This window comes from Gavia stellata, chromosome 8 (genome assembly GCF_030936135.1).
Source record: "Gavia stellata isolate bGavSte3 chromosome 8, bGavSte3.hap2, whole genome shotgun sequence".
NCBI lineage: Eukaryota > Metazoa > Chordata > Aves > Gaviiformes > Gaviidae > Gavia > Gavia stellata.
In genome coordinates, this window is record NC_082601.1 from 15,982,597 (window position 1) to 16,003,633 (window position 21,037).

Sequence of the window (21,037 nt, forward strand, 5' to 3'; positions counted from 1 at the left end):
TTTATACAGAGAACTAACAATGAGTTAAGTGCATTAATAGAGCAGGTAATGGACATCTGCTGAAGAACTGACATCTGAAAGCTTACTCTCTGTGCCTTGCTGGATGGAGAAAAACTGAGTTCTTGTCCATGTGTTTCAGTATTGTAGATGCCAGGGTTTCCAAAGTCTTACCTGGCTATTCAGATACATATGCTCAGTAGCTGTTGGATAGACCACAAAGGACCAGCCTATGGAAACAGGTAGAGGCAAACATCAAGATGATCAACTGAAGATGAGACCCCTATTCTCTCTTTTCAGAAGACCTGTACCAACCTTACTTTCTGCAGCCTGTGCCTGGCAGTGTGAACAAGTAGCAGTACTTGGTTTGATACAAAATATTGTCTGCCTGCTCAGTTCTTTTATTCAATACCATATGAAATTATGGTAAAAAGTGACATAAATATCACGGCTGTTTTTAGAGGCTTCCAGACAGCATGATCACAGAAAGGGTTATTGTCCTTTGCAGGAAATAAAAATTTTTGCCTTTTTTGAGGATATTGTTATCAAAATTAAAACCTTCCAAATGCAGCTTTAGCAGTACAGGAAGAAATCACTTGAAAGAAACTGGTCTCTGTTCTTTTACTGGTGAATTCAGTCACTTGGGGCTTGTTTGCTTTGCTTGGTTTGGGATTTATTTCACACATAGTCTTATTCAGAACCATAGTATGGAGTTCAAAGACACCCTTAATAAATTCATTATAGCGGATTTTTTTTCAGTTCTAAATAGACAAAAATGCATGGAAAATAATACTTTTATTTGTCCAGTACGCTGTTAACTACCTTTTTTGACTAAATAATGTGTTACTAGGTACAATGTAAGCACAGAATGAAGAATTAGTAACACTTCTTATTAAATTTACTTTTTAGCTTAGAAATTTTGAAGTGGAATTCTACTGACCTATGTAACCATTAGTTTATGGGTCCATGTTTAATGGGTCCTTGATTAATGTCATTGACTTAGTCTGTGGCTTCACCACAGAAAGGAAATTAATTCATTTTGAGGTGGTGGAGAATTGATAATGCTTTGAAAAAATCTTGATACCATGATTACAGAAGTTAAGATATTGCAACAAATCTTAGAAGAGAGAATTTTAATCAACACCTGTTGGCCAAACTCAATCTCAATGCAAGGCACCTTCCAGCTCTGCCAAGGTATAATGGTGTAAACTTTCTGGAAAGAACTCAGGGATAGATTTATTGGCATTGTTAGTGAAATATTGCATTATCTCAGTATTACAGGTATAGGATATACAACATATGTTTCAGTAATTTCTAAACATTTCGGAGGTTGCTGAAGTACCTTAGATTTAAGAGCTTTGCTGAATAGCTCTGTGATTTCTCGTGTGTTAAAAATTAAGTACGTGGAAAAGAGTTTTGAAGAATCAGGGCATAATTTTCCTTAATGCTACAATTGATTTCTAAGGGACTAGTTAGGGAGAAAAATTTACTCATCTTGAGTAAATGGTGGCAGAACTCTACCTAATAAATAGAATTTTTGAAAAGACACTTTTTTTATAGTCTGTTCCCTTGACGATCTAAGATTGTTCCTTATAATGTTGAATGCTCTATTTTTTAGCACTGTATTTAATTTAGTTGTAAATGACTCAAACTGTGGCGCTTCTACCACTTCCTCAGTCTATATCATAAATCTGAATGTGTATGTGTTTGCTTGGTGTTGCTCGATAAAACAAATTACAACAGATCTCAAAAAGACATCAGAAAACTACTCATTCTTAATTCCTGTGAATGATTGCTTATGTCACTGTTATGTTTAAGTATATAATGATTTCTGCCAAAAGAATCTGACACAGGTTGAATTTGATTATTGAATACCATTATTTGCTGATGGCCTGAAGGATTTATCTTTATCTAAATATTTTTTTCCAGAATGGGCACTTTTAAAATTAGATTAAGCACCTTTGTATAATATTTACTTCAACTCCTAGACAAATCACCCTTTTATTCAATTAACATTACTATTCCAAGCTTTACCAAGTAATTTCCCAATAATATAGTTTCACTGGCTGCAGCAATCAACTTCTGCAAGAAAATCAGCTGAAAAGAAAAGAAAGAAAACATAAATTTGTTGACAATAATGTGAGACCTAAAATGAGTGTGCACATTTTTGTAAGATGAATCCTTAGATGTTCTTGAATAGTGTTTTTCTAATGAGTACCACTGGGTATTAGTCAAACTTGTCATGTCTTAATTGTTAGTATCATGAGAATGGAGTTACTCTTCCTATTTTTATTTTCCTTTTTTCATGAATTTACAGTTCAGCAGTCTAAGCTTATAAGGAAAACAAATATGAGTTAATTTTGCCAAGTGATTCTAAAACTCATTTTAATTAGTCCCTTACACTTTACAGTTAACCTTGATTGCATTTCATATTTTAGACTTTTTTCCTTTGTATAATGAGGAATACTCCCTGCTAATAATGTTAGTAAAGCAGAAGAATAAATTGATACATTTTTCTGCATTAGCAGTGCATTTTATTTTTCCAAGCTCCTTTGATCAAAAAGTCTTGGTATGTCAATTTTGCTAAATTTTGCCATCTACCTGTATGTGTAACTGATTACATTTCTTGATTTAAGGATTAAGAAGTCAATGAAAAAGTTATCTTCTGAGCTGGAATACAAAGTCAATCTTAGCAAAATGTTAATCCATGGATTTCATTACATCTGAATCTGCTTACTGTATCTGACTATTAATATTTAATGCTTGAGGTATAACAGATTATGAAATTTAAACAAAAACTATTGTGGTTTATATAAATACATAGATCTTAGAGCTCCTGTAGATAGAAAATAACGTCACAGAGTCAAATTAATTCACAAGTAGGGAAATCTTTTTCCCCATTTATGTCCTACCTGAATCCTTAATCTAGGATGTTTTAATGTCTTATGGAGTTTTGCATTTGCAAATTCCACCCTTGCAGAGCACATTAAAATCCCCAGTCCTGCTCCCTTAGAAACAGACATAAATTTTGGTCTTAGTTTTGAGAGGAACTGTATTAAGCCCCTAGTAACAGGTCAGTTTGTGTGTTGTTTCTGAAGACTTTTGCTCTTTATATACGAGTCTTAAGGTAAAAAATACTGATCTAAGAGCTAGAGTCTCTTTCATAACGGGTAGACACTGCAAGAGGTCCTTGGCCAATACTGGGTGGTTCAAGACAGCTGTGCAGCGGGAGTCGTGGCAGGACAGTTGTTTTCAGACTCCTTCAGTGATCAAATCTCCCATCTAGCGTCACACAAAAACATTGGACACAGCTGGTGCAGACAACGGTGTTGGGTTTGCACGTCAAAAGTCTTTGCAGCTGAAATACACCAAGGTTCTCATGGGTGATTGGCATGTGAGCCCTATGGGGAAAACATCTGCTCCTCAAACCAAACAGGATTACCATAGAGCTGTTGCTTACTCAATGTGTATTCCATAAAAGGGAACTTGGGCAAAGTTTATGGTTTGTTACTTCGTCTGTAGTTCACATCTTTTCTTTCAGTATTATTTAACATGTCCACCTTCATTCTCTTTTTCATTCTCAGGAGAATCCAATTTGCTTATCAAGTTCTCTTTCTCTCTCTTTTTCTCTTTTGTCTTTTTTCCCCTCTCTTTCCCTTTCATCCAGATGGAATGCCATTTGCTTGGTGGGTTGGCCGTGCCAATGAAAAGCACCTTTACTGGGGAGGATCTCTTCCGGGCATTCAACAGTGTGCATGTGGACTGGAAGAAAGTTGTCTGGATATGAGATATTTTTGCAACTGTGACGCAGATAGAGAAGAATGGTAATAATTTTAACGTGTATAGTAGTGTCTGTGTGAGAGCTGGGAATAGGAAGTAGGGCAAGAAGGCTTATACCTTTTCCTGATTCACAGCTCAGGAAGCTTGAATAGCTTGAGTGTGATCAAATGATAATAAAAGTTGGACTATAATTTGGACTTCTGATTTAAGCTTAAATTTCTCATTTGAACCAAAGACAAGATATCTGGCTGAAGCAGGTTGCTGGGATGGGTTGTCTTCAAAAAAATCTTTGTTGTTGAATGCCAAATCCAGTCATTTTGTTTGTTTAAAAATTTCCATTGATTCAATTGGAGCATTGCATGAATAAAGGCTCTAGGAGGTTGGTGCATGGGTATACATCAGAGCAGAAAATTCAGGCATAGACAGCAAAATTCAGGTACAGAAAGCTAAAGAAGAAATCTGTACTATCAAAAAGACTTGTATTTTTCTTATGAAGCAGTATATCTGTATGTTCCTTAACTTTCTTTTACATTGGGTCCCAAGCTTTTTAAAGTCAATGGAAGGACTTCCTTTGGCTTCTGTAGGTTTTGGTTCAGTCACCATAGGAAGTTTTAGACTTACAGCATGAACATTCAAAGCCTTCCTCGGGTTTGGACCTTTGTTGTGACCTGATGCTGCATGAATTTGCAAAGGCCACCTCACAAGCTTCTCCCATTCTCTGCACCATCAAAGACTCTCCAGCAGCTGAGAGCTAGTTGGTGAACTTTCCAATTAATTCCATACTTGTGTTGGATGGGACAGAAATGCCAGATGAGTGTTGTTGAAAGTACTATTTGAAACACTGTGAAAATACATGTTAAAACTCTGCTTCACCCTCTCTCCATTCTGTACCACCCACTGATAGGAGCTGCTGCCCTTTCTCTAAAAAAAGATATTTTAACCTTGAGTAGTTCAGAAATTATGAATAATGGAAGTAGACAAGAAATGTCTTGCTGTAATAGGCTACTGTGTTTGAAATAGTGTCCGAATTATCCCTGTGAAACCTTGTCTTAAAAGAGAATAAGTAGAAAGGAACTGTAAGGGGTCTTGAAACAAAAAAAAATAATAATTCAGAAATTACTTGTCTCTGTAAGTGTTGGGCTTCTTTCGTTGCTCGATGTGTGGCATTTGCAAGAGGGCCTCATTTCCAGACAATGTCATTAACTGCTTGGACCCTTTATATCCCTGGGGTCACTATTCACTTTTAAACATCATAGCTGTAAAGGGATTTCTTTGGGAAGATCTTCATGTAAATGTTCATTTATGAATGTGATTTGTATAGATTTGTGTAGAAAGGCCTGGCTGTGCATGTTAATCTATCTTTTCTTTCATGTTTGGTTATCAGAAGCACTTTGGTGAGGTTTGCACGCAAGCATCAAAAGCATCTGGTTTTACTGGTGCTTGGCTCTGTTCATAATCCACATTTCACTTTTTGGTGAGCTGTTACCCAAGCAGAGCAGGGTGTGTTACACTGGCAGACTATCAGGGTCAGAGTCTGAGATTGCAGGGCAGTACACCACTAGATTGTACAAACCAATGCAAGGTGAAAGCTAAATGCAGTTTTATGATGTTTCATCTGAGTCTCCTAAGGAAATGAGACCTAAGCGAGTTATGCTGTCGGTGTTTATCTCCATTTTCCCCCCACACCCAATGATTTTGAAAAAGCACACACATTTCAAACATCTTTAACAGAGAAGGAGAAATCTCAAAAGTATTAGAAATTACACATCCTATGAAAATTTATGCTAGGCTGAGGGGAAAAAGCCAATTAAAACCCACAAGAAGGAAGTTAAGGAAGCTTACACTTTTATTAGATTTTGGAAAACCCTCATGGGAGAGAGATGTTGGAAATCATGCTTCATTAGCTTGGCAGCTCACAGAGCTAGTTGTTTCTCCTAATTTCATTATAATAACAGGATATGCATAGAAGTTTCCTCAGCTAAACTGCCTACTGTTTGTTGGTTCGGGGGTTCAGGTGTTTGTTTTGGTTTTTAATCCATTTGAAATTTGGACTTTGGTAGTATCCTGAATTGCAGGTTGCCTTTTTAAAAGCTAAAAAACCCCTGACCTTTACAAAGAGTTTCTAAACATAAGAAATTTCATGCCTCTTGAAGATTGCTTTTGTGTTTCTCTGCTAGAACACTGACCCCCTGATATATAATGAGCATTTGAATCTGAAACTTGCTGAGATGTGAACTGTGACTTTAACGTGCTATACATTAGAGTGGAAGGAGCAAGACAGTGGTAGATGCATTTATTTGCCTTAGCATGAAATAAAATGGGTGCTGCAGAGTGGAAAACCAGAAAATAATTTTTGCTCCTTTTAGATAAATCAGGCTGCTCACTGCAGCTCTGAGGTAGGAACTCACCAGAATAGCTGGAGCATCCTTCTGAAGAGGAGACAGGCTTAGGATTTTGCTCTGATTTGGTTTCCCTAGACTAAGTCTTGGGTGCAGAAACAGCTACTAATTTCTCAGAGCAGCAAAAGAAATGGAAAACAAGAGAAAATAGACCTGAAAAAAGTCCTGAGCCAGGTGTTTGGCAGCACACAATATACACTTCTAGGCATGCTGACTTTTAAATGATATCTAAGCAGACACCTGAGCCAGCTGCTTTCTCTGGGGTCTTACTTGACACCAAGTTAGTTCCCCTGGAGTTATGCTGGCCAGATGAACAGGAATATAATTGGTTGCATGCTATGTGGGGAAGGCTTTTGTATTTTTCACCTTTCTTTTTATTAAAGCATTCTAGTGAAAAATATCTTTTTTCCATCCAGCTCCTCACCATACTTCCAAGCTCTACAGCATGATGGCAGCTAATTCTGTCACTGCAGAATAGTGGAGCATCTTTGTGGTATTTGTTGGAGAACAGGAGAAGACCTCTGCTGAAGGAGCAGAGGCATAAGTTGTCACCCTGTCCCAAGCAAGGGATCTGGAAAGGTGTTAAAAGTGACTTTATGCATGCCTCTAAAAAAGAGATTCCTGACTGTTGAAAGCTCTTGCTAGAGGGTGGGTACATTCACAGAAATACAGTAGCTGCAAACTAAAGCTAAATCTAGTTCAGAAAATGTTTTCTTTCTCTCTCTTCCCCTTCCCCAACACTGAGAATAGTTAATTGTTGGGACAAGTTATATATAGAGGAGACAGATTTTCCATAGCTTCAAGCACTTACCTTCAAACCGATTGTCTTTCAAAAGATATGCCCTGTTTCAAACAGAAGGTGCGTTCTTGATGCAGGCATTATTGGGGAAAGGTGTTAAACTGATCTAAAGAATAAAGCATTTATGAAATGCAGACAGGGGTGTGTTATCTTAAGTCCATTCTAGGGATCCTTTGGATCCTTAAATACCTCTCCCAGGTTGTCTTTCATCTCAAGCAAAATTCTCTTGCCTTGGCAATGAAAGTGTTGCTGCTCACCAAACCTTTCATTTAAATGGAAGGAACCTCTTTCATGCCATGGGGGCGCACGACTGTCCTGAAGTCCGTTTGCTACTTTGGTCTCTCTGTCTGGAATCCATTTTCAACTTCAAATGCAAACACTTGATCGAAGCCAGTCATCGAACCAAACCTATTTCTTACTGATTGTATTCACCTGGAAACCTTGTGAATTTGGAGAACTTTACAGCTTTTTATTTTGTACAGAAAGAGCGGCATCTCTGGAAGTCATGTACAGGAAGCTCAGGCATCTCAGCAGAGTGTGGTTGACAGTGTTGATTCCAACCAGCAGCTGATTGGCCATCTTTTATTTCTATTCTCCAGTCTTGCTAATCAAATTGCAGGAGTGTCCTCTTCTTTTATCTTCCAGAACAGCCTTCTTCGCTGGGGAACTAAGCCTTTGAGTCTTCTCATTTCCAAAGTAACATGCATTCACCTCTTTACCATGCCTTTGGGGTACTGCAAGCAACAAGGAAACCACAGGACATGAAAAGAAGCAGAGGGAGAAAAGGGAGGAGGGGTATTACTATTGTCAGACCCACTTTGGCTCACAGAGATATATTAAGTGTATCCAGCTTTATTCGAGGAGGAGCAAAGCCACGTGGAAGCGAATGAAGCCCTCTTTGGACAAGCTATATTTGTGCAAAGCTGTGCCAGGGCCAGGGTGCTAAAACTGGAAGGGCTGAGGAGAGCAGGGCAGAGAAACCCAGCCGCTGACGAGCCCAGATTTGACAGGTTTTGTTTGCTCAGCCACTATCCTGCACTGAATCCATTCCCCCAGAAGCAGTGCAGGCAACTCCGCAGAGCCTGTGAGCTCAGAAATAAACCCTGCTGGAGGTGACCTGGCCTGTATAGAGCTGTCTCACATATCTGCCTTCATGACTGCGTTTGTCAACAAACTAGAAAAGCTGCCTGCAAAGGGCTGACTGTATCAGGCCCCTGAGGTGTCAGGAATTGTTCATTACTATCATTACCAAACTCTTTCTCTGTACCTTTTCTCGAACTCAGCAAAATACAGCCACTGCATCTTGCCTTCAACTATTAGGTATGTCCCCTTCTGCTGCTGTTTCTTTCTTTATTGTGACTCTACTTTATTGTACCCAGTAAAGCATTTTTGGATGCAGCCGGTGGGTAAGAGAGCAATTAAAAGGTATTCCTTTGGATTATTAGTGATATGTCCTACACAGGGCTCAAAACTTTCTCTGATGGAAGCTTGTTTCACTGGCCCATTCCTCATGCTGTTCACTGACATCTGCTGATGATAGTATTCTTTTCCCCAAATGTACTGTGTTCATGAAAATCTGTACTGAATATCTGAGCTATGGAGGCTCAGACCCCACCAGAGTTTTCATTAATGTACTAAAAGAAAACGTACCAATAGGGGATCATATGAGAAGAAATTATATTTAATGGCACCACTGCTCTACCATCTGTTAGGAAAAGTATGGAAACAGCTACCTAGAGATTACCAATTTATGATGGCTTACACTGTTAGGATACCATAGAGTGAGATTTTTTTGAGCGTGTTTTTATTAATAGCCAGAAAGAAGAAAAACAGTCCCATAATTTTACCATCAAAATTGTTATTTGTCATTTATAGGTAAGACTACTTCTGATACCTCTTAAAGTATCCAGTTTCTGCAGTATCACCTTTAGCATTGCTGCATTCGCAGCAAAAATTTTTTCTTCTTTTTTTCCTTTGCTCCCTCCCCCCATTCATAGATCATTTGTTTGATGTGTAACATGCCTCATAGCTTAGTGAGGAAGTCCTTTGGGTAGATACAGACATTAATCTTCAGACATGGATAAATAGATGACATCCAACTGTATTTAATACCCATAACTAAAAATATTTCAGTGATTTAATTTAAAGGGCATTATTGGATTTGGTTTGGTTTGGTTTTGCTTCTGGGAAGTACAAATTGATATGACCGTTTATGCAAAGAGCTCAGAGAAACATCCGTTCATTGAGGGTGCTTTCCACCTTCTGAAAAACATTCAGATTTTCTTCTGAATTTGTGCCGAATTGAGTGCCAAGTCAGGTAAGCAGAAGGTCTGCTTCCCAAGTTTACTAATTTATTTGTACCATTTTCTGTGTGTACAGGACTCCTTTCAGGAAAGGGATAAAACCTGCTTTGACTTTTGTGAAATCAGGACTTTAACTTACGTTCTTGGCCAAGGAGCGTCACCCCCCGGGGCCCTCCTGCAGGCAGGACCCACCCGTAGTTCTCAATACTGAGAAGCGCTGCATAGTGTGGTACAAAAGCCATTATCGATGGAAGTGGTCATGGAGTGCTATGTGAAAGCCGCTAAGAGAAATAAAGTAGTGGGTTTGGCTAACCTGAGAAGCAGCTGTGAAAAACCAAATATAATCTGGTTTTAAGTGTACGTGAACCGCTAAATTGAAATACATGTAAGTAACTAGCTCTGGGAACAAACACAAAAATCATGACTCTAACAAGGTTTTATTTTTGTTTAAAAGACATTCATGTATGTGCACATCACAGTGCAGATGCTTTCTATCAGAAAATAGCACTTTTTTTTTGAAAACTGTAGTACATTAAAAGTGATCCCCAAGCCCCCTTCAGGCAAAATTCCAAATGTTTTGTCTAAACCCTGGAATATTTGTATTTTGTAGTGCCACAGCAGTGCCTCCAGGAAATTATTTTACAGGTACGTGAAGCTCTCTTGCTCCTCTCTGAGGCATAATACACTATATTTGAGAGGCTGCCATGGTATACCCCGTAAAGAGAAGAGGAATTGTGGTGCTTTGTAAGAAATGGAGTCTGAAATAAGTTCAACTTAAAGAATACCATGAATTTAAGACACTCAAACTTTAGCTCCCATGAGGTCCTGCATAGTGTCTTCAAACCTCTTTTCTGCTTTTCTCAACTGAAACATCTTAGGTGTTGACTTTTCACCAAAAATTTGGTTTCCCACAATGAAATAATAATAATAAACTGCAACAATAGGTATGTTGTTCCTCTCATTAACATGTTCTCTGAAGGGTAGAATGTTTTTCTGATAGGTTTTATTTCAGTGTCTGCTTGTATGAGAATACGTATCCTTACACAAGTCTTTTTTTCCCATGTGTGAGAGAATAAAATACATAAAATGTGCTGTTTGAGCTTCAAGAGGAACTTGATTGAGTTTTCAAGGCATTAACATAAAAGTGAAGATTTTTATTAGTTCTAGAATATTTTTCTTTCTCACAGCTGAGCTATGCTACTAAAGTTCTCTGTGACACTGGCATATAACTAGTGAAAACTCGAGTCATAAAATTCGTTATGAAAGCACTTCATGCAATATAACAGAATATCTAATAAGCAATGCAGTTTTCAGAGATGTGGAATAGATATCTTTAAAATGTCACCATTTCATTTTTTTTGTAGATATCTTCAGTGGTAGCTGTAGGAAGATACTGATTTTTATTTTAATGTGGATCATAGCTAGTCAAAAGACTGCACTATTTTTTAAATTAAAATAAATTTGCAGGAAACCTCCCTAAATATTTTGTGAATTTTTTTTTATTTAAAAAAAGTAAATGCCAGCTTAGTTATTCATGTGTATATTGCATATTTTACGGCCTCTTTCTGTGCATCTTTCTGCCTTCCATTCATTCATTCTGCCTACTCTTCTTCGTCCCACTCACTGAAACGCCTTATTTAATTATCTTCTTAAGAAATACTCAAATAGTTCAGCTTTTGTTACAACTGTTTCATAATCTGTTCAGAGCATTTACACTAACTTTCAAAGATTGATACAATAAGCTATATGAGTATGCTCCTGAGAGACCTCTGTGAAGAGATTTGGAGACCATGTATTTTTGATTCATACATGGTATTTTTCTTTGTGAGCCTGTATTGAAGGCATCACTCTGCCTTGTGCCTCGGAATTTCATCTTGCTGCACTTTGTCTGTAATTATCTGCATGTCAGACACCCACTGAAGCAACAAAAAAATGTTAGGGTCAGAGAGGGTACCTCTCCTTTTCCCCTTGGAATTATGAGACAATTAACTGTGTTGCATGTAATTAGAAGCAATGAAAAATAAATTAAATATATGCAACCTTTATCAAAAAGATCAAAATACCCCTTCTATTTTTTCTAACATTAATCAGAGTAGAGCACTTACTTAGCCAAGCAAACATCCGAGGTTGTGTGTCAGAGCACAGTTGCAGCGTTCATCCTGATTATTATTTCTTTGCTTAAGTCCCGTGTCCCTTCCCACAGCTGGAACTCTAATCAGAGGTACGTTTGTGGAAGGTGGTATTATGAGCAGCATATAGGTAGTCTGGGATCCTGCCTGGGATGTCAGAGTCTTCAGCAGTGGTATTGCTCAAAAAGTGATAGCTGTTTCCTGAGGCTTTGTGTCATACCTGCCGGAAAGAGCAGTGGGTGTAAATCTGGGATTATTGGCATTTTGGATCCGGTCATTGTTGCCATCCTCACGTGCAGCATGTAGTCTTTCACCTCTGAGCAGACAGGTGAGTTGAGTCCAGACCATGCATACAGATTGCTGGGCCATGCAGAGGTAGGGATCCTCTCCTCCAAAACTGTTGAGATTCGGCTCCATGAAGGATGCTCTCCCAGGCTTATGAGTCCAGATGCACAGCAGACCTCAACCCTGAGAAAAAGAGCTAGGAGAAGAAAAAACTCATCACTATGGAGATAAGATATGGTAGCACTCGCCTCTCTATAATCAATCGATAGAGAAATACCTTGAGAGGGCAGTTTGGCTGTGGTAAGGTCAGGGTTGGATGCCTGAGGGACTCAGTTCAGTTCATGAAGTACAGTGGGATGAATGCACGTCTGTATACCCTGCCAGAGTACAAGCCACTGCATCAGCTTAGGGACCAGAGGGCTGCCATGAAATGCTGTGCTGCATTTTGGGGGCGACAATTTGCCCAGCACACTCAGAGAAAAAACAAAGAAATGATCCTTTAGGAATCTTTCTTTTCTCTTCCTTTCTAGCAGCCGTGTGTGAGCTAATCGCAGTGGAAGAATAAGCCCAGCTGATGCAAACAAGAGACTGTAGTTTCACAATGCAGTAAATCAGCCTTCAGTATTTCAGTTGCTGAACCAAAATTTCCACAGGCACGTAATGCAAGGGGCTGATTCAGTGCAAACTCACTCTGCCAATTCAACCATCTTCACAGTATGCTGAGTCAGTTGTGTACCAGCCATCTTGAAGCTGGATCGGGTATTGTCTGGCTGCCCCACGCTAACGGCATGCTGGATCAGGTATCGCGTGTCCTCTTCCTGCTTTGATAAAGTATAAAACCAGCATAAATGCTGTTATGCCGAGTTTACATTAACACCCACTGGGCAGAACGGCAGCACTCTGCCTCAGCTTCACAATTGTTCTGCACAACTGAATCACAGTTATAGCCCATACCAGACAGTATCATGTATCCAAATACGGCATCTTCAGGGGTTGGTATTGTGTCTGAGCATAGAGCATACATGTGCATGTATTTATCTTAAGCAGTGTGTACTGGTCACCAGTCTTCTAGGTAATTCTGCAAAAGACCTTTCATCTTTATGTAAGCATCTTTCAAATACTGCCTTGCATAAGGAATGCTGAGGATGTTGTCTGTGGTTAATCTGTCTCTTTCTGTTTGTTTATTATAACCCAGGACAAATGATACTGGCCTCCTTGCTTTCAAAGACCATTTGCCTGTAACTCAGATAGTGATCACTGACACAAACAGATCAAATTCTGAGGCTGCTTGGAAAATCGGCCCTTTGCGTTGCTATGGAGACAGTGAGTACTAGCTCTTCTCAATTTCCATAGGTACAGAACGTTCCCTTTTTCTTTTGGTTTGGGGTTGTTTTTTGGGTTTTTTTTTGGTTTTTAAAATTATTTATCTGATGAAAGGTGGCTTTCCACGTGCAGCTCTCAGCTGTTGTCCTGTACCAATTAACTATAGAGAAGGGGGTTGTGTTTGCAGGGCAGTTCTGGAACGCCGCCTCCTTCAACACGGAGGCCTCCTACCTGCACTTCCCCACCTTCCATGCTGAGGTCAGCGCCGACATCTCCTTCTTCTTCAAAACTACCGCCATCTCCGGGGTGTTCTTGGAAAACCTTGGCATTAAAGACTTCATACGAGTTGAAATAAGCTGTAAGTTTCGCTGTTGATAAATTTTGGTGTATTTGCCCAATTTGACAGGTGCAGGGAAGTGGAAAGGACATATTTTCTTCTGTCTTGAGACTGTTGGAGGTGCCTGAAGAGGATAAGATGGAGACATAGACTCATTAATCTAGATTTATCTACCTCTCCTGTCAGAGTTTCCCTATACAGCCTTGGTCATTACACTTAATCTTGTTATGGCTAGGTTTATCTTTCTTAAATGAACAGGTGACTGAATTTACTTTTTCAACACTGATTTTATTTTTTTTTTTTTTGCTCTTTAGAGAAAAAACTATGGGTTAGATGTACCTGTAGACTCTAACTTTAGTTGAAAGATTAAAAATTTAATACTCTGATGGTTACCTTTATTTCTGTATCAGCAACATAGCCAGTCTGATGCAGCCCTACTGTTTCAGAGGAACTCAATGTGCATGGTACAGCTATGAGGTGAGAGTCTATGAAGGACAGGAAGCTAATGCAAGATAAGTTAGTCACAGTTGTAATGAGCCTTGAATACTTCAAAATCTAGTAAGTGACTGCAGTACAACTGCTACTCAGTATATAAAGGAGAGTAGCAGGGAACTTAATGAGTGAGGTTTTGCCTCACTCCTGTTCTGATGATTTCAGATATTTATTAGTGACAAAAGCGTACCATGGCTTTCACATGAAATATGACTTCTGTATTCCAAATTCTGTCAAGCTTAGGAAAAACAAACTGAGTACTATGCATTTTACAACATGCTTATAATAAACCCAATGTAAAACTTAATAAAACGGGGCCCCAAGGCCCTTCGATTCATTAAACCAATGGTAACTGTCATGTTGCATTATCACGAGGTAATGAGGTACGATTTACTGTTAATTGCACATCAAAGTCCAATTTGATTGTTCTTCAGTGTACTGCATTTCATTCTCAGGGATACAGAAGTAAAAATGTAATTTTGATGTTGAATATAACAAATACTGCAAAAAAATAGGAGGGTGGTTTAGTGAAAGCTTTTGTATGCATGTTAAATCTGTACTCCCAGAGCAAGGAGTTATTTAAAAGTTTGGGGAAAGTCTTGTCTTTTAAACTTAGGCTTCTCATTAATAGTTTGGTGTTGTGTTTCTTGCTGCCAGATGGAATTTGCAGCCTAAAGGCCTTGTACCAAGAAAGTTCTACAGACCAGCTGCTTTGAAGGGAAATGGCCTTTTAGCAGATGCAGGGGCTCAGAATAGATCTTTGTCTATCCCTGTGGAGTGTTTCCTATCTTAACTATCTAAGATGCAGCTTCCAAAACCAGACCTATCCAATTTGTTGGGCTTGAAATAACAGGTTTTTATGGACTTTTAATCCACAACCTTCTGGTTGTGCGGTCTGTGGATCTGATTCTTGGTCTTTCTGGTGTATTTAGCGTTTTAGGAAGAGGAAAAATAATCAGTGACAAGCGTGTTAAAAAGTTCTGGCCCCTTTCAGGCTTCCAGCAGAGCAAGATGGACTCCTTTATATGGCTGTTGTTTTTCAATTATTGTCCTTTTTCTACGAGCCTTACTATCTCTGGACATGTGTTACATACGTCCCTTTAGTTTAGGATCACCAATGAACTACTTTTGCTCATCTGGTTTTCCTTGCTTCCCGGGTCAGGCTTATTCAGGCAAACAAATGCTTGTAGGATTCTCTCCTGCCATTTGCAGCCAAGTTCTGTAATTGTTAAGCGCATGCATTTGGAAAGATTTAGTCAGAAAGAGCTCCTTCATCCTTTCCCTCATCTTAACATTATTTGTCAAAAATCTTTTGCTACCATTGTGTGACTTTTGTACAGCATTTGGCACTTTTACTTCAAAAAGAGAATAAACCACTATTTCTAGAGCACTGTAATTGTTATAGCAAAAAAGATGGGTACCCACAGCCAAGCGTAATCACAGCAGAGATCAAACAGTGAGGCTGCAGGCTTAGATTTATGTATAAGCTGCTGTGTAGGAGATGGGAGGTAAATGATGCTGTACTATTTGCTGACATAAAAGTTAATGGACCCTATATTTATGTAAGATTTCTTGATGTCAAAACCACGATTTAATTCAGACCTTCACTTCCTCTTCACATCTGTTTATCTGTTCCAGCCCCCAAAGAGATCACCTTCTCCATAGATGTCGGGAATGGCCCCACAGAAGCCACTGTGCAGTCTCCCACACCCCTGAATGACAACCAATGGCACTATGTCCGAGCGGAGAGGAATCTCAAGCAAACCTCTCTCCAGGTGGACAGCCTCCCCAAGAAGGTCCTGGAGGCACCTGCTGAGGGGCATTTCCGCTTGCAGCTCAACAGCCAATTATTTGTAGGTAGGGACCATTTAAGGGTTTCTGTAGACATGTACAATATTTCTATGTCCATACCTTGGTAATGCTATTATTTCACCATTGAGCATGCATGTGGTGACCTAATTCTTCTTTCTCTTCTTCCACTCCTGTGTAGGCAACATTAAGTAAACGCAAACTACTGCCTTTACACTCAAAGCACTACCCATAGTTTAACCATACTATGCTAGATGGTATTTTTAGGGTCTAAGATTGCTTGAAACGTATTTATTGCCAAAGAATTCATAGCATTTTTTCTTATGCAGCACTGGCTGTAGGAAATGTGATCTCTCTTTTTAGGTGCAATGTAAAAGGCACAAATTGGTCATGTAAGTTTCTGGGGCACAGCCTGATGACAGTATGGTCTTAAAGTCTGTTCCTTCAAGCACTCCTGCCAAAACCCTTATTTGGCCATAGAGCGCATGTGTGAGAGAACTATGAACACAGTCAAAGCAAATACAGTTATTGTAACTGAAGGTGATCTTTCAAAGGGGGGGAAAAAAAAAATAAAAAAAAAATCTCTGTTTGCATATAGTTTGTTTCCCTATCTCCCTTGCAAATGAAACCTAGATTGGGACCAGCTTGTATTTGATAATATAATCAGGGATTACAAAGGGACTTCTCCCTTTTCTATATTCAAACACTGTCTTTCTGAGTAATCCGCTCAGTGATGGAGCAGGTTGTAACCTATTTCTTATTCAGGGCCACTCAGGTAACTACTGATTCTTTCCTTAAAATGGATTCTCTTACTTAGCTGAAATGCTATAGCAAACCTCAATCTGTCAATTCATTTTAATAAAATTTACCTGTGTATCCACACCCTTTGATTTAAGAAGTTTTTGGGGTGTTCATTTGAGCTTTTTATAGTGTGTGTGTGCAGTACTTACTGGGCTCTGAACGTAAGGAATGAATCCGTTAATAAATAGATATAGCTGCATCAATGGCCAGGTGTGCTTCCCACAAAACTGTTGATTTATACCTAAAATTATCTCTGAAAGACTCAGCTGGAGGAAAGTTCACTGAAGAACTCACAGAAGGGAGGCTTAAGACTGTCACAGTGCAAGGTTTTTGTTTTCTGGTACGAAGCATGATGCTAATCACTTGTTTCTCAAATGCTAAGATGATCTGAAGAACATGTTCTGGGGGAGGCCAGGCCTGAAGGCAGTAGGATTAGGCTGCTCAGAAACCTTAGAAACACCAGAGAAATCTAGCCAAAGTACTGTTTCCAGTTAGAAAACCTAGAGAATTTAATGACTGGATAGACTTTTGCAAATTTTTGGTTGTGTCTTTTTAAAGGAGTGAAAATCAAGGATTTATCATAAGTCATCTATCGGATATGTCATATATATCAGCTGCTTACCATCTCACATCTGAAAAGCAGTGTCTGCCTATAAGCTTGCTTCTCTGTCTCAGGAAAATAAACAGGTTACCTGAATGAACTTCATGGTGGTTTTAAAGTGGCATAATCGATGAATTGCATCATGGAGATCCATAGTAGTTAAGGACAGAGAAATGTGCCAACAGGAACCCTTGTCAGCAAAGACAAATGGAAAGCCCTGCACCTGGGGCAGAATAGCATCATGCGTCCATACAAGCTAGGGATTGAGTAGATGGGTAGCAGCTGTGCAGAAAATGTCCTGTTGGTCTTGGTGGAGAAGTGAATCTGTACCTCATCCGAATATAGCCGTGCTTTGAGGAACAGGTTGGACCAGCTGATCTCCAGCAGTGACTTCCAGACTAAATTTTTCTCTGATTGTACTTTATATTTACAGTAAACTCTAGGACATAGTTACTTTATCTCAGCCAAGAGGTGAAAAGTTCTCACTGTGCGGTAAATAGATCGCATTCAGTTGTCCATCCACACTTCTATTGGAACCCTGAACAAAAGGGCCAGAAACGCTAATGTTTTTAGGAGTGGTTTTTCAGCCCTTAGCTCTACCATACTGAAGGCCAAAACTGTCCCTGACTTCCTGAGTTTTCCTAAGAACACTCAGAAGAGATGGAAACCTGGGCAGCCTCCTGATTCTGACACTGTTTGTCCCTGGGTGCTGCAGGGGAAGGTGGCAGAAGTCCAACAATACACAGATGTGGCATAATTTGTCTCCACTGAAGGTCTCATTCCAATCTCTAATAGGAATCAACTGATTCAATACCTCAACCATGCAAAGTGAATTTTATCCCCTCTGAAAAATAAATGCATAAACAACATCGTAAAAAGGAAAGAAGCAGCAGCACATAATATTACTCCCTACTCGCCCTATAATCCACAACATATTTGTTTGCAGCATTCTGCATACTGACAGTGATTAAGGGGTTTCCACAATTAGTATGCACATTCTTAATTAATAATGCATATAACTGATGTGATTTGCTATTTTTAAAATGTTCCAAATTTTTTTTGATTGAATCTCCCTATTTCATTCCATTTAAACATGGAACTTTGTTCCACACTGGGGGTAGCTAGTCTTTAAGAGATAATCTTTTTTTTTTTTTTATATTCTTCTCCAGAATCAATTCAAATATTTTGTAAATCTCATAAATAAGGCTCAATGTCAGAATTTAATTTAGTTTATTTATCTTCTGGAAGGATTTATTGATCCTTTGGGATGAAGGAACTATATTAGTATCATGTAGCATTATGATGATGATTGAATGGAGATCCACTGTAGCTTTCAAACTATGATTATTTTCCTGTTGCTTCAGAGACATCAACCTATATGCAGTATATGTGAGGTGGTTTTGTATCTTTTCCTTTTAGGGAGTTATATACAGTAGATCACACATATAAAATAATTCTGGACATTTGTAAAATTTCACTACAGGGCAAGTTGGCATATAACATAATTTCAAAGGGGTTCTGCTAATTTGGACCAATTAATTCCTTGTCAACTGTTTCTGCCTGTTTTATGAATGAGTTATTTACTTCTGTTTTGGCCAGATTTTTCCATCTTAATCTAAAACCCAGATATATTTGGGACTGTAGGTAATAGAAGAATATAGCTCTTGGGTTTTTATGTTAGTTTGTCTGGGTTTTTTTTTAAAGTTGGCCTGTCAAACAGACTTTTTACTTTCTATGATTTGTAGTAAAGAAAGTTGAACAAAAGCCTTCTCCAGCAATGTTAACAAAACAGTCAGTTGTAGGCAGTCGTGGAGCTGTGCTTCATTTACTTCTGATCCGGCGATACTGACACGTTGTGAGGAAGTTAATCAGCCTTTAAATACTTTGTAAGGACGGGTGTTAAGAAGGCCAGACTTTCTTTGGAAGTTTATCTTCAGATTGACTGACTTAGGTATTTTAAGAGATTTAGGCTTTTACTGAAGATTTTCCAATGACTAAGCACAGTGAAGGATTTCTCTTTTATGTGTGTAGGTTCTTTTCTGTCCAGTAAGGGATGAATTCACACTTCCATCTTCCTGAGTGGAGACACTTTCTCTCTTATTTACCCTGCTACCAGTTTTCTTGAAATATGGGAGAACATAATATTCTTGCTCTTAAATTTGGGCAAGGAATTAAAAAAGACTGGATTCAGAGATAAAAATATACCATGTGTGAGAAAATATTCTCTTCCATAAGAAACTAAACCAAAACCAACCCAAATCACAACTGTCTAGTCCTTTTAGATGGAGAAAACACTGACTGTGAACTAATGCAAAGCTGTGTCCTGAAGACTGTGAAAAACATGAACTTGAGTTGTCTCAGAGGGATACTAACTGATATATAATGACAGTGAGTTCAGTGTTTGGATGTCATGGTTGCTTATTCCAGCAGAGAAATCCAGATGTTCAGAGACTACAGCAGAACCTGGGAGTCTCACCATGACTTACATTGTCCCTATGCTAATTTTGAATTGTGCATGTTCTTGAACTTAAGCCTGTCTGGGTCATTGCTAGAGTAAAAATCAATTTTCAACTTGCTCTATGTACTTAGGTGTACATTAGGGTACTTAGGTGTACATGTAAACATTAGTTTAATGTTCTTAAGCTGTACTTCTATGGAGTATCTCTGAATGTTAGGCATGTCTTACTGGGCTTGAACTCGCATTACATTATTTGGATTAACAGTATCTTCGAGAAATCTTCACTCACTTCTGGCCTTGATAAGCATAAAGTAGCCGCAATTCATTATCTGCACACTAATGCACCCCATATTACTTTCATTTTGGAGCTGGTACAACATCGCAGATAGAGAAGTTCACAGAAGTTTTACATATCCTAGAAAGATGCACTCATGTAGTGATTTCTTTTATAGTCTCTTTTGTAGTCTCTTTTATACACTGATATTTTAAAAAAGGAACTGATAGAGCTGAGAATCAGATCCTTCTTCCCATATGTTCATACTATTCGTTGTATTCACAGAAATGCTGGAATTTGGGTGTCATTTCTTTCCATACCACCTGTTCTCCATTCAGTTCTGCCCTGCCACCTTTCATTGCCCTGTTTTGTGTTTGATTCAATGGTCTTGGCTGTTCTTGCATCTTGCTGACATGACGAGCAGAACCTAAGCATTTGCTCTGTCCAGCATCCCACACAGCACATGTAAGAAACTGTCATTGCCAGATGTTCTCAGGATTCCACTGCAGTGAAGATTTCTTACACATGCTGTTCAAAATAAACCAAAGAAAATGGCTGCCTTCTTATTGGATCTGCCTGGAGATAAAGCCAAAAGGAGGGGAGTCAAAATGGACGTGCTCAAATCTAATCCCTCTCCTTTTATCTTCTCATCCATAGCAACAAAATGCGACAGGATTCAAATTTGCAATTCTTGTTTTATTCCATCGCTTCCTATAAATATCTGACTGTATCCAATTATGGTTTCTCTTTGTTATGGAGAAACAGTTCTGCATAGTCAGTAAGAGACAGAAGTGTAGATTAAGTAATGTTTGTGTGATTAGCTGTTGTGTTAAATCTGTAATTGACTCACAGGGCACTTTTGTGTTTATCTATGTAGTACCAGGAAGAGTTTTTCTATGGCTACACTTGTTGCAGTTACTTAGAATAAAGACAGAAAGTCTGCTGGGCCAACATTGGCACACATGGAGTATGTGGCAGGCTTCTGAGATAGCTTTCAGTGTTTCAAAGTGGAAGGAGAAATGAATTTTCATTGCCAAATGAAATCAAATCAAACAAGCTTGGATTTTAAAGCAGGAGTTGGAAAACCATTTCTCACTTTCTTTTACTGGGTCTTGGGCATCTAACTGCTTTAGGCTGCTTTATAATCTTCAGTCACAGCATGGATATCCTTGCACCTGGCTATGTTTCTTCTGTTAATTTAGAAAAATTACAGTAGAAGGAGCAAACCCCAAAGAAATGTACAGGCTAGA

At 38.8% G+C, this 21,037-nt stretch overlaps 1 protein-coding gene across 1 annotated transcript in view; it reads left to right on the forward strand.

The window, feature by feature from the left end:
- CNTNAP5 (contactin associated protein family member 5) overlaps nt 1-21,037 on the forward strand; it is a 256,571-nt gene that overhangs the window by 196,729 nt on the left and 38,805 nt on the right. Inside the window, exons 14-17 of the mRNA XM_059820523.1 lie at nt 3,665-3,821; nt 12,888-13,015; nt 13,203-13,373; nt 15,483-15,701. Of these exons, the coding sequence (XP_059676506.1) occupies nt 3,665-3,821; nt 12,888-13,015; nt 13,203-13,373; nt 15,483-15,701 (675 nt within the window). The remainder of the gene's footprint in view (nt 1-3,664; nt 3,822-12,887; nt 13,016-13,202; nt 13,374-15,482; nt 15,702-21,037) is intronic.